At 37.0% G+C, this 13,060-nt stretch overlaps 1 protein-coding gene across 1 annotated transcript in view; it reads left to right on the top strand.

Moving 5' to 3' along the window:
- LOC150087047 (lysine-specific demethylase RAD23A-like) overlaps positions 1-13,060 on the top strand; it is a 186,011-nt gene that overhangs the window by 97,082 nt on the left and 75,869 nt on the right. Inside the window, exon 5 of the mRNA XM_090372915.1 lies at positions 11,596-11,758. Within this exon, the coding sequence (XP_090229041.1) occupies positions 11,596-11,758 (163 nt within the window). The remainder of the gene's footprint in view (positions 1-11,595; positions 11,759-13,060) is intronic.

Below are 13,060 nucleotides of genomic sequence, written 5' to 3'. Positions count from 1 at the left end.
TCTAATAATTTGTCTAATTCAAGTTTGTTTTCCATGCATTAACCAAGAAAGAGTAAGGATGCCATCAGCATTTAATTTACTCCAATTAAAGCCTTAAAATGTTCAATCAGTTCTCCTCACAGGTATCTAGATTCCAAGTGCTGCAACTTGCAGAAATGTCTTTCACTATAAGAGTATCCTTTTGTGTCTTTGACTAAGTCCAGAGAGAGACAGAAGTAGAAGGGAATCACCAAGAAAGAGGAGAATGATGATATCCAGCTCAGGACTATGGGTGTGCCAAGCCCATACTCACCAGATGTGAACCCCCTGGGGTTAGAACTGTTTAAAATATCTGTGGATTCAATTAACTGTATTGCAAAAATTGGACTTTCTCTCTGTCGATTTAATAAATTGAATTTTATGTTGTCCACGAGACTGTCTCTGGATAGAGAAATGGTTTTTAAATCATTTCTGTACTTTCCTCCATGCATAATTGAAATCATTTTTATTACAGCAGGGAAAACGAGATTCAGCAGTAGTATGTGATTTAAATTTTTTTCCTATTAAATATGAAACTTCAACAGATTCAGTTCAAAAAGGATTCAGTTTTTTTCATTATATGTGGATGTTTTGTATGTAAGTATCTGTTTAATTTAATAGGTTTCATTCTTTCGTCAGCCTGGTTTTCATAACATATTATGCACACAGAATGTTGCTCATCATCAACAGCATAAGTGAAGCTGTACTTCTCTTGATATTTTCTATTCTTTTTCCATTCCTTTTGATTTGGGATATGATGGCTCCTCCCTACCAGAAATTGGTGGTTGCACTACACTTGAAATAACATTAGTATTTCAAGTGTAGTTTTAATAACATTAGTATTCCAAATTTTCACATGATATATTTCTTACCTTATTAACATCTGAAGTATCTGTAGCCACATTATTGTTGTCACTCCTCAGCTGTTTTGTTCTGATTACCCAATTGTTCATGGTAAAATATATATTTTTTCTTCTTAAAAACAATGATAACAATGAAATGTGCAATATAAAAAGTAGCAGAAGAATAAAAAACACATCCAAGTTGACATGAAAGCACCATATTGAGTAGTATTGAGTAGTACTTCTCAGTACGCCGACCGGGCTAGCCGGGTGGGTAAAGTGCCTGCCTGGCAACCCAAAGGTTGCGGGTTCGAATCCCGCCTCGGGCTTGGATCAAAGCACTGCAAAAACCTTGGGAGGTGCATTATGGCCACAGAAGCCGATGCGCCAACAACTACCAAAAAAAAAAAAAAAAAAAAACTTCTCAGTACTACTCAATTCCTGAGTAGTGCTGAGAGGTATTAATAAATACTGAGAAGTTGCACTAGTCAGCTGTGTTCTCTGTGAGCCAGGGAGCAAGTTAAGGCATATTTCATACTCAGACAATAAGTAAGAATGTCACCTGCATCACACATGTAACCATCCTAACAAAATAAAGAGTGATGGTAGGGTTCATTCATATCTCAGATTTCATTTGATTAGTAAAGTCTCTACACAAAAAATAATTTTATTTGAAAATTTCCATGACTCCTTTAATTTATCCCATGATCCCTCTGGGGGTCGCACCCCACAGTTTCTGCACCATTGGTCTAGATGTTTCCATAAAAGCTCTATTGGATTTAAATCAGGTGATTGGGGTGGCCACACTTTAATATGCAACACTCCCTCCTGTTGTTTAGTTGCTAGAAAATTGCTGCACAGCTGTGCTTCAGGTCATTGTCTTGTTGTAATATGAAATTTCTTTCACAAAGTTGAAGTCCAGAGGATATTGCATTATGTTCAAGAATATTTTTATGTCTTTCTTTTCTTAAAATTCCTTTAGTTCTGATGATGTCACCCACTCTAGGAAAACAGAAGCAACCCCAGATCATGATGAACCCACCACCGTGCTTGACTGAGCAGTTTGGCATGATTTTTTATTCAGTTTTGTATCACATAAACTCTACGCTTGGATCCAAAATTTTGAAATTTGGATTTTTCCATGGTACATTTTTCCACTCTTCAATTGTTCAATGTTGATGGTTATTAGCTCAAGCCTTTTCATTCGATTTTCCAATTTTAATAAGGGAACACTACATGACACATGAAGTTCTGCTTGTTTAAGACGAAGTTTTACAATGCATTAGACACAGGAGTTTATCTGTTCCAATTGAACTCAACTTGGATTTCAGGTACAATAAGTTGTCAATTGCATTTAGAAATCAGTGTTATGGTCTTATCTTGTACTTCTGTTATGTGTGGTCATCTTGAATGTGGTTTGTTCTTTAAACTGCCAGTCTCCTTGAATTGTTGAATGGTAGTTTGTACTCCTTTAAATGAAACACCTATTTTTTTGCCAATACTTCTCGTGGCTTTCTTTATACAGAGTTATAATACACTTCTTTTTTCAATGCTCAGTTTCTTATTTCTTGCCATATTTATCACAAAATGCACAAAACTTACACCAAAAAAGTCTTTCTGAATAACTGGTGTTCGATTTTATAAGTTGCAGCTCTTACTCTACAATTTATATTATTGCAAAACACTTTAGAATCATCTACAACAGTGGTTCCCAACCATTTAGCATGACAGGGCCACATTGAAAAGCCAACTTTATTAGAGGGCCACTTATTGGAATTATGAATATTTAGAATTCCATATGGATTAATTTTAGTTAGTGGATTATTTTTTTAATGTTATTAAAAATAAAAATACAAGCAATAGAAAGATACAGACCTTAATGAGATACTTGAGGTTGAATCTGATGCAGGTGTTCATCAGGAAGCCTTGATCTTAGTTTGGGTCTTGACCTAAGCTTGGATTTCACTAATTTTATTTTTGAAAATGTTTGCTCACAGTTGTATATGCTGTTGAAAATTGAGAACATACAAGCAGTAAACTTTTTAAAATTTTCTTATTCATCAGGAAGGCTTACATAAAATTCAAAAAGGGAATTCTCTTTAAACATAGTTTTAAATGTACCATTGGCTTGTTGCAAGTCAGTTATTTCTAACTGATAAATTCCATAAATTTCTTCTGGTGATATATTGAAGGGGTTTTGGAACAGGCAGAGGGTTCTGGTCAATGGATATTCTTCAGATTGGTGTTAACGTCAGAAGTGGGGTCTCCCAAGAATCGGTTCTTGGACCACTGGTGTTTTTGATTTTCATAAATGACATTGACAAAGGGATAAAGGGAATGATGTCAACTGAAATTTGCAGATGACAGAAAGATTGGGAGAATCATTAATGGCCAGTGCCAAGCAGCAGTCCTTCAGGATGACATGAACAGGCTTCAAGAATGGTCAGAAAAGTAACAGCCATGTTTTAATGCAGAAAAATGCACTTGGGGAATAGCAACCCCAAAATAAATTATACACTTTGTAGGATTGAATTACAAATGTAGAGGAAGAGAGGGACTGGTAATTATGATATGAGTTGACATGAAGTTTGTGAGTAGTGTAAACAGGCAGCAAGGAAATCTCATGATGTCCTATTTCTGATTTATCGAACATTATACTGTAGAGATAGGGAGATCATAATTCCACTGTATATGTCACTTGCAAGACCACATTTGGAATACTGTGACCAAGTATGGAGACCTCATCTGAAAAGACATTGAGCTTCTTGAAATAGTCCACAGACAGGCAACTCACATTGTGAGATCAGCGACCAGGCACCTTATGAGGGCACTTGATTGAGGTTTATAAGGCTCTGAGAGGGGTTAGTAGAATTAATGAAAGCAGAATTTTTACTGTTATAAAGAATTCCAGAGTTGAGGGGTCATAAATTCAAATTACAGCAGAAGAGGTTTAGACTAGATTATAAGAAGTTTTCTTTTAGCCAGCTAATTGGTGATTACTGGAACAAGTTTCCTCCACAGTTAGTTGAGGCTGACAATTTGAAGAAATTCAAAGTTTAACTGGATAGTTACCTACATGAGGAGGGAAGTGTATAATTTGTATTTTCTTATTTACTTCTTGTTTTCTTCTTTTTTTTTCAGTGCAGCAAAGGCCTGTGGCTTCCTTGCACTTTATCTATACTAATACTAATAGTATGTCTGCTTGTATCACAATCCTTAAATCTTTCTCATGCTGAGACACTTTTAGTTCCTTTCCTCCTACTGTATAAGTAACCCTCAGATTTATTTACCCAAATGAAAGCTTTATATTTATTAGAATTAAATTTGCCATCTTTCAGACCATATCTGTAATTGATCCAAGACATCCTGAAGCGACAAAACCTTGTCAGTGGTTATTTATCACCTTACTTACCATTAAGTTGTTAGCAAAGTTTTGAAAGCTTTGTTTCTGTACCAGTATCACTGAGGATCACAAAAAAAAAAAAAAAAAAAAAAATCTCAAAGTACTTGCAGCTGTGCCATATGTATACATAAACACTTTGGGGTACATGCATTCCTATGAACAGCCTTAAAGTTGACTGATATCATGCAAAAGTGTAGTTCTGTACTTTGAGAAAGAGAGAGAAAATCTTCATTGGAAGATTAAAATAAAAAAATAAATAAATAATGGATAAAATACAGTTTATGTTGCAATGTATCTATCATGGCTGCAGGCCAGGGGTTTGCCTCTAGAATGTTTTTCAGTATTCTTTCATTTGCTGGATAAAGCCTTGCTGCAGGCCATAGTTTAAGTACCTCTGGTTTAGAGTAATATATCAACTTTAAATTATGGACTGCAAGTGAAACCATCATGTCATCAGAGTGAAATAAAATGAGTAGCTAGTATAGTTATAAATGCAGTATTCAAGATGCAGCCCTAACTATTGCTTTACGTAATGGAATAATAACTCCTTGTTCTTGCTGGCAGAATTTCTGTATATCACTGACAGATACCCATTAATTGTCATAGCAGTTCATGGATCAGACTGTGCAGTTATCTCTAGGTCTCTTACATTTATCAGTGTTAAACCTTAATTGCCACTTCTCAGCTCATCTGCTAATTTTTCTAGGTCATGTTATAGTAATGTATGACTTGACTCCTCTCATTAACTGTGAGCAGTCAACCTTTATATTATCCGCACACTTGGACAATAAGCTTTATATGCCTTCGTTAGTATTGTTAATAAATATTGTTAAAGTAAGGGGACCCAGCAAACCTTGAGACCCTGCTGATAACATTAGTCCATTTAATAGCAGTGTCCATATATAACCACACTCTGTCTTCTGCCACTTTATCTATAGCAGTAATTTGTCCCCAGTGTCATATTATTCCAATTTGTACAGCAGTCTCTCAGGTAAAATCTGTCAGAAGCATTACTAAAATCTAAGCATGTGTTGCCAAAATTATTTTTGGTATTCAGTTCCTTCGTTGCTGTATCACAGTACAATCGGATTGCCCCTTAAGCAAATCTATGCTGTGATTGCTGTATAACTGCATTCCTGTCTAGATCGGTGTTCCTCAACTGGTGCTTTGCAAATATAACCTGGCAGTAGTGGTGAAGCACTCACAGGTGCCCCTAAAAAATAATGTTGCATTAAACATTACTCGCTATTTAAAATTCTGAAATTTTTCTGCTTACTTGTGGATTTGCCAGATTTTTTTTGGCTAGGGGCTGCTTTACTCAATAAATGAAAAAAAAAAAAAAAAAAATGAAAATGCCTTCTTAAATATAGTCAAACTTTTATTGCAATAGTTTCTGAAGTAATATTCTTATTGTTTCCCTATAGGAATTAAGTGTGAGAGCCTGTCAGTTGCAAAAACACAACCCAAATAGTTTGTGTTTGTTTGTTTTCAGCTTGCTTAGTTTTTCTCTCCCACTAAGTCAATAAATGTCTATAATCTTCCCTCATTGTTTTTGAAAGATTCATTATTGTTTCACAGAATAAAGATGATAACGTGAAACACAGTATTCTTGTAAAATGGGCTCTATTATGCAGGAAACAATAGATTTCAAATTTTGCATGATGTGAAGATGCCAAATTTGAAATAAGCCTGAAAATAGAACTAATAGTATCAAATATACATAATGTTTTATAATTTTTAATTAATATTTATGTACATAATAAAGCAGAAATATTTGCACATACGCAGTTTAAATTTAATGCACTTTTAGCATTAGCATTAGTAGAGGCATTTGATGCAAGAAAGCAAGCTTATGCAGCATCAGCCAAAAAACAAAAAAAAAAAAAAAAACCCACTTCCACTTCACCCCTCTGTTCGTTCAAAATACCTGTCCAGCTGAGCCTTAAACTTATTTAGGCTATCAACCTCCACCACAAGGGATGGAAGTCTGTTCCACCAACCAACCACCCGCTGGCTAAAGGCAAATTTCCGCACGTCTATCCTACATCTGTCTTTCCTCAATTTGAATTTATGCCCTCTCAGGTGATTTTCCTGAGCTAGAAGAAGAAGCCCATCAGCATTGAGCATGCTTAAACCATTCAAGGCTTTATACACCTCAGATCACCTCGCTGGTGCCTAGTCTCCAGACACTGTAATTTGCAAAACTTAAGCCTTTCTTCGTAAGAGCACCCCTTTGTTCCATTCATTAATCTTGTTGCCCTTCTCTGTACTCGTTCCATTCACTAATCCTGTATACAGTACTCTAGGTGTGGCCTGACCATTGCCTTATACAATGGAATAATCACCTCCTTATCCCTGCTGGAAAAATTCCTGTATATCATTGACAATACTCCATGAGCTACTCTTGCAGCCCATCTGCACTGCTCAGAGAACTTCATATCTGCCTGCACAATTACCCCCAGGTCCTTTTCATTCTCTACCACTGTCAGTGTAGTACCACAGAGTTGATACGTTGCTCTGGGGTTGCTGTTTCCCATATGTAGTACTTTACATTTGTCAATGTCAAACTTCATTTGCCACCTCTCAGCCCATCTGCTCAACCTTTCCAGATCCGGTTGCAGCAGCATAGTGTCAGTAGTGTCCTTGACAACCCTGCCAACCTTTGTATCGTCTGCAAATTTGGACATTAAGCTTGATATACCATCATCAATATCATTTATAAATACAGAAAACAATAATGGACCCAACACTGAGCCCTGAGGGACTCCACTAATAACATTAGTCCACGATGAGCAGTGTCCATTGATTACCACTCTCTGTCTTCTCCCCCTCAACCACCCCTTTATCCATAGCAGCAATTTGCCTCCAATGTCACACTGCTCCAATTTGTGTAGCAGTCTTCCATGTGCAACAGTATCAAAAGCCTTTCTAAGATCCAAGTATATAATATCAAAGTTATTCCCTGCATCCAGTTCTTTTGTGACTGCATCATAGTATCCAATCAAGTTGGTCAGGCAAGACTTCCCCTTAACAAAACCATTCTGTGTCTGAGCTATAACTGAAGTCTTGTCTAAATGATCCTGCAGTGCTTCTTTAACCAGTGTCTCCATTAATTTTCCTGGAACAGAAGTTAAGCTCACAGGTCTATAATTACTTGTGTCAGCCTTTGATCCTCCTTTGTGAATTGGGGTCACATTTGCACATTTCCATTCTATGGATACCTCCCCCGAGTCCAAGGAAGCTCTCATAATTATGGCTAGGGGTTTGCTTATTTCCTTTGCTGCCTCCTTTAATATAACTGGATAGATCCCATCCACCCCGGGTGCCTTTCTTGAGTTTATCTTCAACAGTTTCTCCTCCACTTTACTCCCAGTTATTTCAAGATTCTGTAGCTTACTGCTAGAGTTGAATTCACCTCTGGCATTCCCCTTGCTGAATAACTCCTCATGTGTGAATGTCGATGCAAAATATTCATTTAGTTTGTTAGCTACCTGAGCAGGATCATCAACAGTTGACCCATCAATATCAAGTGGACCAATCTGATTCATCCCCTTTCTTCTAGAGTTTACATAAGTAAAGAACTCTTTGCTGTTTTTCTTTGCATCCCTTGCCAAGGATTTCTAGTAATCTGCCTTCACCTGCCTAACCTCCTTTGTAACTTGGTTGCATATCAACTTGTATCAATCATAGGCTTCTGTGTCATGTGTTAATTTGTAAGTATCCCATGCATTTTTCTTCTCTGCCATATGCCTCATTAGTTCATCTGACATCCATTTTGGCCTAAACCTTGAACAATATTTCTTAGTTGGTATGTAAAGCCTAGTAGCTTCCAAGATAAGTTCTTTGAATGCTTCCCATTTTGAATTTGCTGTTGGTAACATCATCAGTTGGTCCCACTGTATAGAATTTAAATACTGTCTCAGTACGTCGTAGTCGCCTTTACGGAAGCAATAACCCTTCCCTTTACCCCTAATGGTAGTTACCTCTTTGAGTAAATCCCACTTCAGCACACTGTGATCACTGCCACCTAGTGGTTCATTTATCTGCAGATTCTTAATGCATGAAAAATCACTGCTGATAATCAAATCAAGAGTATTACTCCCTCTAGTTGCCTCCCAAACATGCTGATGTAGAAAACAATCATCCAATAAATCCACAAAAGCCTTGCTAGTGTGTGAGTAACCAGCCCCCAAATTCCAGTCAATATCTGGGAAATTAAAATCTCCCATTATAAGACTCTGTTTTACTGGCCCACTCTATTTCCCTGTACAGTTCCTTATTATACTCATCAGAGTCATTAGGCCTATAGCACACTCCTACTCTCAATTTTGATCTCCCAATAGAATTTAAATACTGTCTCAGTCCGTCGTAGTCGCCTTTACGGAAGCAATAACCCTTCCCTTTACCCCTAATGGTAGTTACCTCTTTGAGTTTGGTGTGACATAAGAGTAGTTACCTCTTATGTCACACCAAACTGACTCAACATTGCACTGTCCAGCGATGTCGACTGGCTTCACTTCCTTGGTTTTTATGTGTTTCTTAACTAATAGCATAACCCCTCCCCCCTTCCTATCCTGTCTATCCTTTCTGTAGACGTTGTACTCCCCAAATTGCAGTTCTGCATTCCTTATGTCTGTGTGACACCACGTCTCTGATATCCCAACAATATCTGCCTTTGATGTTTAGAGCAATACCTCAAATTCATCAAATTTATTTACTAAACTCCTAGCATTGGTGTACACGCAAGTATACCTGCACCTGTTTCTATTCTTAGCTACCCTAACACAACCCCTTTGTTTACTTGTACCGCAATGGCTCCCAGCAGTCTCTGAAATACCATGCATCTTGTTTTTCAGGCTTCTGCTCATTCTAATAGAAGCAGTGCAAGAATCTCTTTCACCTCTGCCAGTGGCTACTGTCAATCTATTGGTCTTTGTCTCCCCCCCAAGCTAGCAGTTTTCCGACCCACCTAACACTGCCTCGATAGCATCAGCAAATATTCTTGCACCCTTTCTATTTAAGTGTGTCCCATCCCTGTAGAAGCAATCTCTCCTGTTAACAAGTACAGTCCAGGCTGAAAAAAATTCTACCCCTTGAGCCTTGCACAATCTTTCCAGGGCCGAATTGATCGACAAGGCTCTCATCATATACTCCCTCCTATCGTGTCTGGGCAGAATTGCAGACACTTTCAATTTCAACGCTAATTCTCGGCTTTTGTTCAACAGTGACCTGTACTTGTTAAGTAATTCTGCCGGTCTCCTGCTCTTAATATTATTACTGCCAACGTGTACAACTATATCACCTTTTGTGTCCTTAAAAGATGATATTCGCTCTACAACATCATCAACCTTTGCCCCTGGCAGACATACCCTGGTCCTGTTCCACCTATCTTTTTTACAAAGCATGTTCCCCGTTTCCCTGACAATAGAGTCACCAACAACTACTAGTTCCTTCGGGACCAGCGCATTCTGCCTTGGGGGTTGTCTCTGTGTCACGCGATGCCCAAGTGCAAGCTCTGGCGTTGATGTGGGCAGCTGAGAGCTTGATGGGCCCCTCAATTTAGTTTCTTCGAGGGCATTCACCCTGTCCTTCAAGCTCTCATATAGGCCCACAAGAACGCCGAGTTGTTGCCTGATATCGATACACTCCTTGCATCGCGCACACACACACAAAGACATCCCCCTCGGCAGTATCATGTCTCGTACCCGATTGCTCTGCAAACATCAAGCAAACAGTGCATTTTATAAGGCTGTGAGTCAGAGGACAACTGCCCCCCTCAGTTCTGCTCTGAACCACAGCACTTCCATTAGCTTGAGCCTTTTGCTTTGCTGCTCTGGTCTGAGTCATGATTCTATTAATTAATTAATTATAATTAATTATGTTATGTTATTAATTATGTCAAATATAATAAATTATATTACGTTTGTAATCTAAGTCGTTATATGTATTTATTTAAACGTACAATTTAACTGCTAACGAAGTTCAACTGACGCTATCTAGTACGGTATATAACTATCGTATCACAAAGGCGGGAAAGTTACGAACGGTAGCGGAGTTGAAAACGCGTGGAAACCCTTACCGATACTTTTATGCAATTACAAGGCCGAGTAAAGAATAAATACACCAAATTAATCAGAAAATCACAAAATAATGTTATACTACTAAATTTAAATCAAAAGTTTTAGAAAAACAATAATTTCAAATCAATAAATAAGAAAAATCCACTTAGCGGCTTTGAACACGACCGTCTCCTAGTAGCCTCGTCAGCAGCACTTAAATAATTTAAATTGGAAAATGGAAGAGACTTACAGACTGATGTGTCTATTTGATGTCTAATGCATTTCTTTCTAATTTTTATCAAAATTAATATTTTTTTTTAAACTTAAAAAGTTACAATAAGTATTGCAATCCATTAAGAAAGGATGAAATATTGACACTGTTCAAGGATTTGAACAGTGTCAATATTTAACAGTGTCAAGGTGAAATATTGACACTATTCAAAAGAGTCTATGGAAGGTGCTCTGCAAGTCTTTAAAACATCAAGTGATAAAATTATTACATATCGTAGCATATACGATGACTTTTATTTTGCCTTTTAAAATTTATCATGTGAAGTTGGCCCTCCTTTTTTTTTTTTTTTTTTTTTTTACAATTATCTTTTGCATTTTGTGTAGTGTATTATAGTAAATTTTGCATTAAAACCAGTGTTTCTTTCTAATTTAATTATTTCTTCACTCTCGTGTGATTACACTGTGACAACTTTATTTCACTGCTCAGTAAACTGTTGTCACAAAACCAAAGGTATAGGTGAAGATATGTCATCATTGTTATTAATGGTATATGTGCACATGGGAAGCTTTGATTATGAAACCCAGCCATTCCTTGCTGCTTGTATAGTAGTATACTGCAAATTGGTTTCTTTGTAAACAATGCCTCAATATGGAAGTGCCTTGCTATACTGCTTGATCAGACCTTGAGTGCATATTCTTGGTAACCTCTTATGCATTTTGAGATGTTTAGGCCATCTTTTGCTCAGGCATCCAACTTTGGAATGCCAGTTTCTTTAATAATCATACTGTATATAAGCACACTAGTGTGGCCCTCAGTCACATCTTATTTCTCAGATGTATGCTTTTAGCAAAAATAATGTGCACGTCATTTAACTTTTAGGTACTTGGTTATATTTTAATTTTTGAAACTGGATGCAGTGATAGCAAAAAAAAATTTTTTATGATAGCTATTTTAAAATGATGAGAAGAATTAATTTTATAAATGACCATTAAACTACCTTATATCTGCTAATGTATTATATTTTTCTGTCTATTCCTTCAGTATTCCTGATATCTCATCTGCTGAATCTGCTCTTCTCCTTGGAGATGATTATCAGAGGATGGTTCAACACATAATGGAAATGGGATATGGAAGAGAACAGGTAGAAAGAGCTCTTAGAGCCAGCTTTAATAATCCTGACAGAGCTGTAGAGTACCTTTTATCAGTAAGTAGTATTAACTGAACAGCTTGAACTAAATATATTCTACTAAAATTAATAACTGTCTTTGATAGTATAGTGGTTTTACCACTTATCACTGGTTTTCACAAATTTAGGTGTTCCAATTCCTTCACACAGGCTGAAGTAATTCTTAAGATCTTTCCATTCAACAAAAACTAATATTGTTGTGTGGTATAAGTTTACAAGTAACAACCACTGCTGCCACATTTCCTTTTTTACAGTAAATGAAAGGGAAATGTCTAAGTAGTATGAATACAAATCGCTCAAAATTTTTTGAATTTCTTAAAAACTAGGCTTCCTCCATTCATGCTTTCCAAACAGTTTTAAAAGTTTTCATTGGTAGAGTAGTAGAGATGCTGAGACTTTTATTATTACTAATAACCTTATAAATCTTATTCATTTACATACTAGTTACCCTTTCAAACTCTACTCTTGGTTATGGCATTTTCAACTGGCTTAGCCATACTTTGTGGTGCTTGAGTGACCACAATGTCATCACTTTTATGATCAGTTTAAGCAACAATCCTAGGATTATTAGGTGCTGTTTTGACTTCCCGCGGTTTAAGACAAAACACATTGATTGGAATATCTTTGATGTAAAAGTACATGAGCTTACTTCAGAAGAAATAATCGTCCAACTTGGCTCGCTTCCTGCTGATATGCAGGTTTCTAGGGTTCAAGAGATTCTAATCACTGTCTGTGAGTCCACTCTAAAAAAAGAAAAACGAAAAATGAATAGTGTTTCATGGTGGACCCCAAATTTCATAATTCCCAGAAGAAACTTACAAAATGCTCGTCGTAATTTTCATAGAGCAAAGAGAGCTGACAGGCCCAGAGATGAGATTGACAGACTTGGTGAGTTGTATAAATCCAATAGAAGGAGTTATTTCATTACCGTTTTCCAAGAGAAGAAACTTGCCTAGGCAAGGTTTGTTCAGAATAACATGAATGAAGATCTGTGGGGATTACCCTACAAACTTGTTACTAACAAGGTTCATCCTGGCGATGTTCTTTCTTCTATTATTGTAAATGGTAATGAAACCCTGGACTGGAGTTTGTCCATAAATGCTATCTTGGATGGTTGCTCCATAAGGACACTGCCTCCTGTGAAAACACCATCCAAACTACAATGAGATTAGATCATTTATCTTACCAAGGGCCCCGAACCGAAGCTCCTTTTACGGATACTGAGTTGGAATCTGCTATCTCAACCTTAAGGGTTGGTAAATGTCCTGGACAGGATCTCCTTGAGGTTTCTGTACTTAAAAGATTTTAGAAAAATTGCCC

The sequence above is a fragment of the Mastigoproctus giganteus genome, chromosome 4, assembly GCF_048544385.1.
Source record: "Mastigoproctus giganteus isolate SK-2022 chromosome 4, ASM4854438v1, whole genome shotgun sequence".
NCBI lineage: Eukaryota > Metazoa > Arthropoda > Arachnida > Uropygi > Thelyphonidae > Mastigoproctus > Mastigoproctus giganteus.
This window is presented reverse-complemented; position numbering and strand designations above follow the sequence as displayed.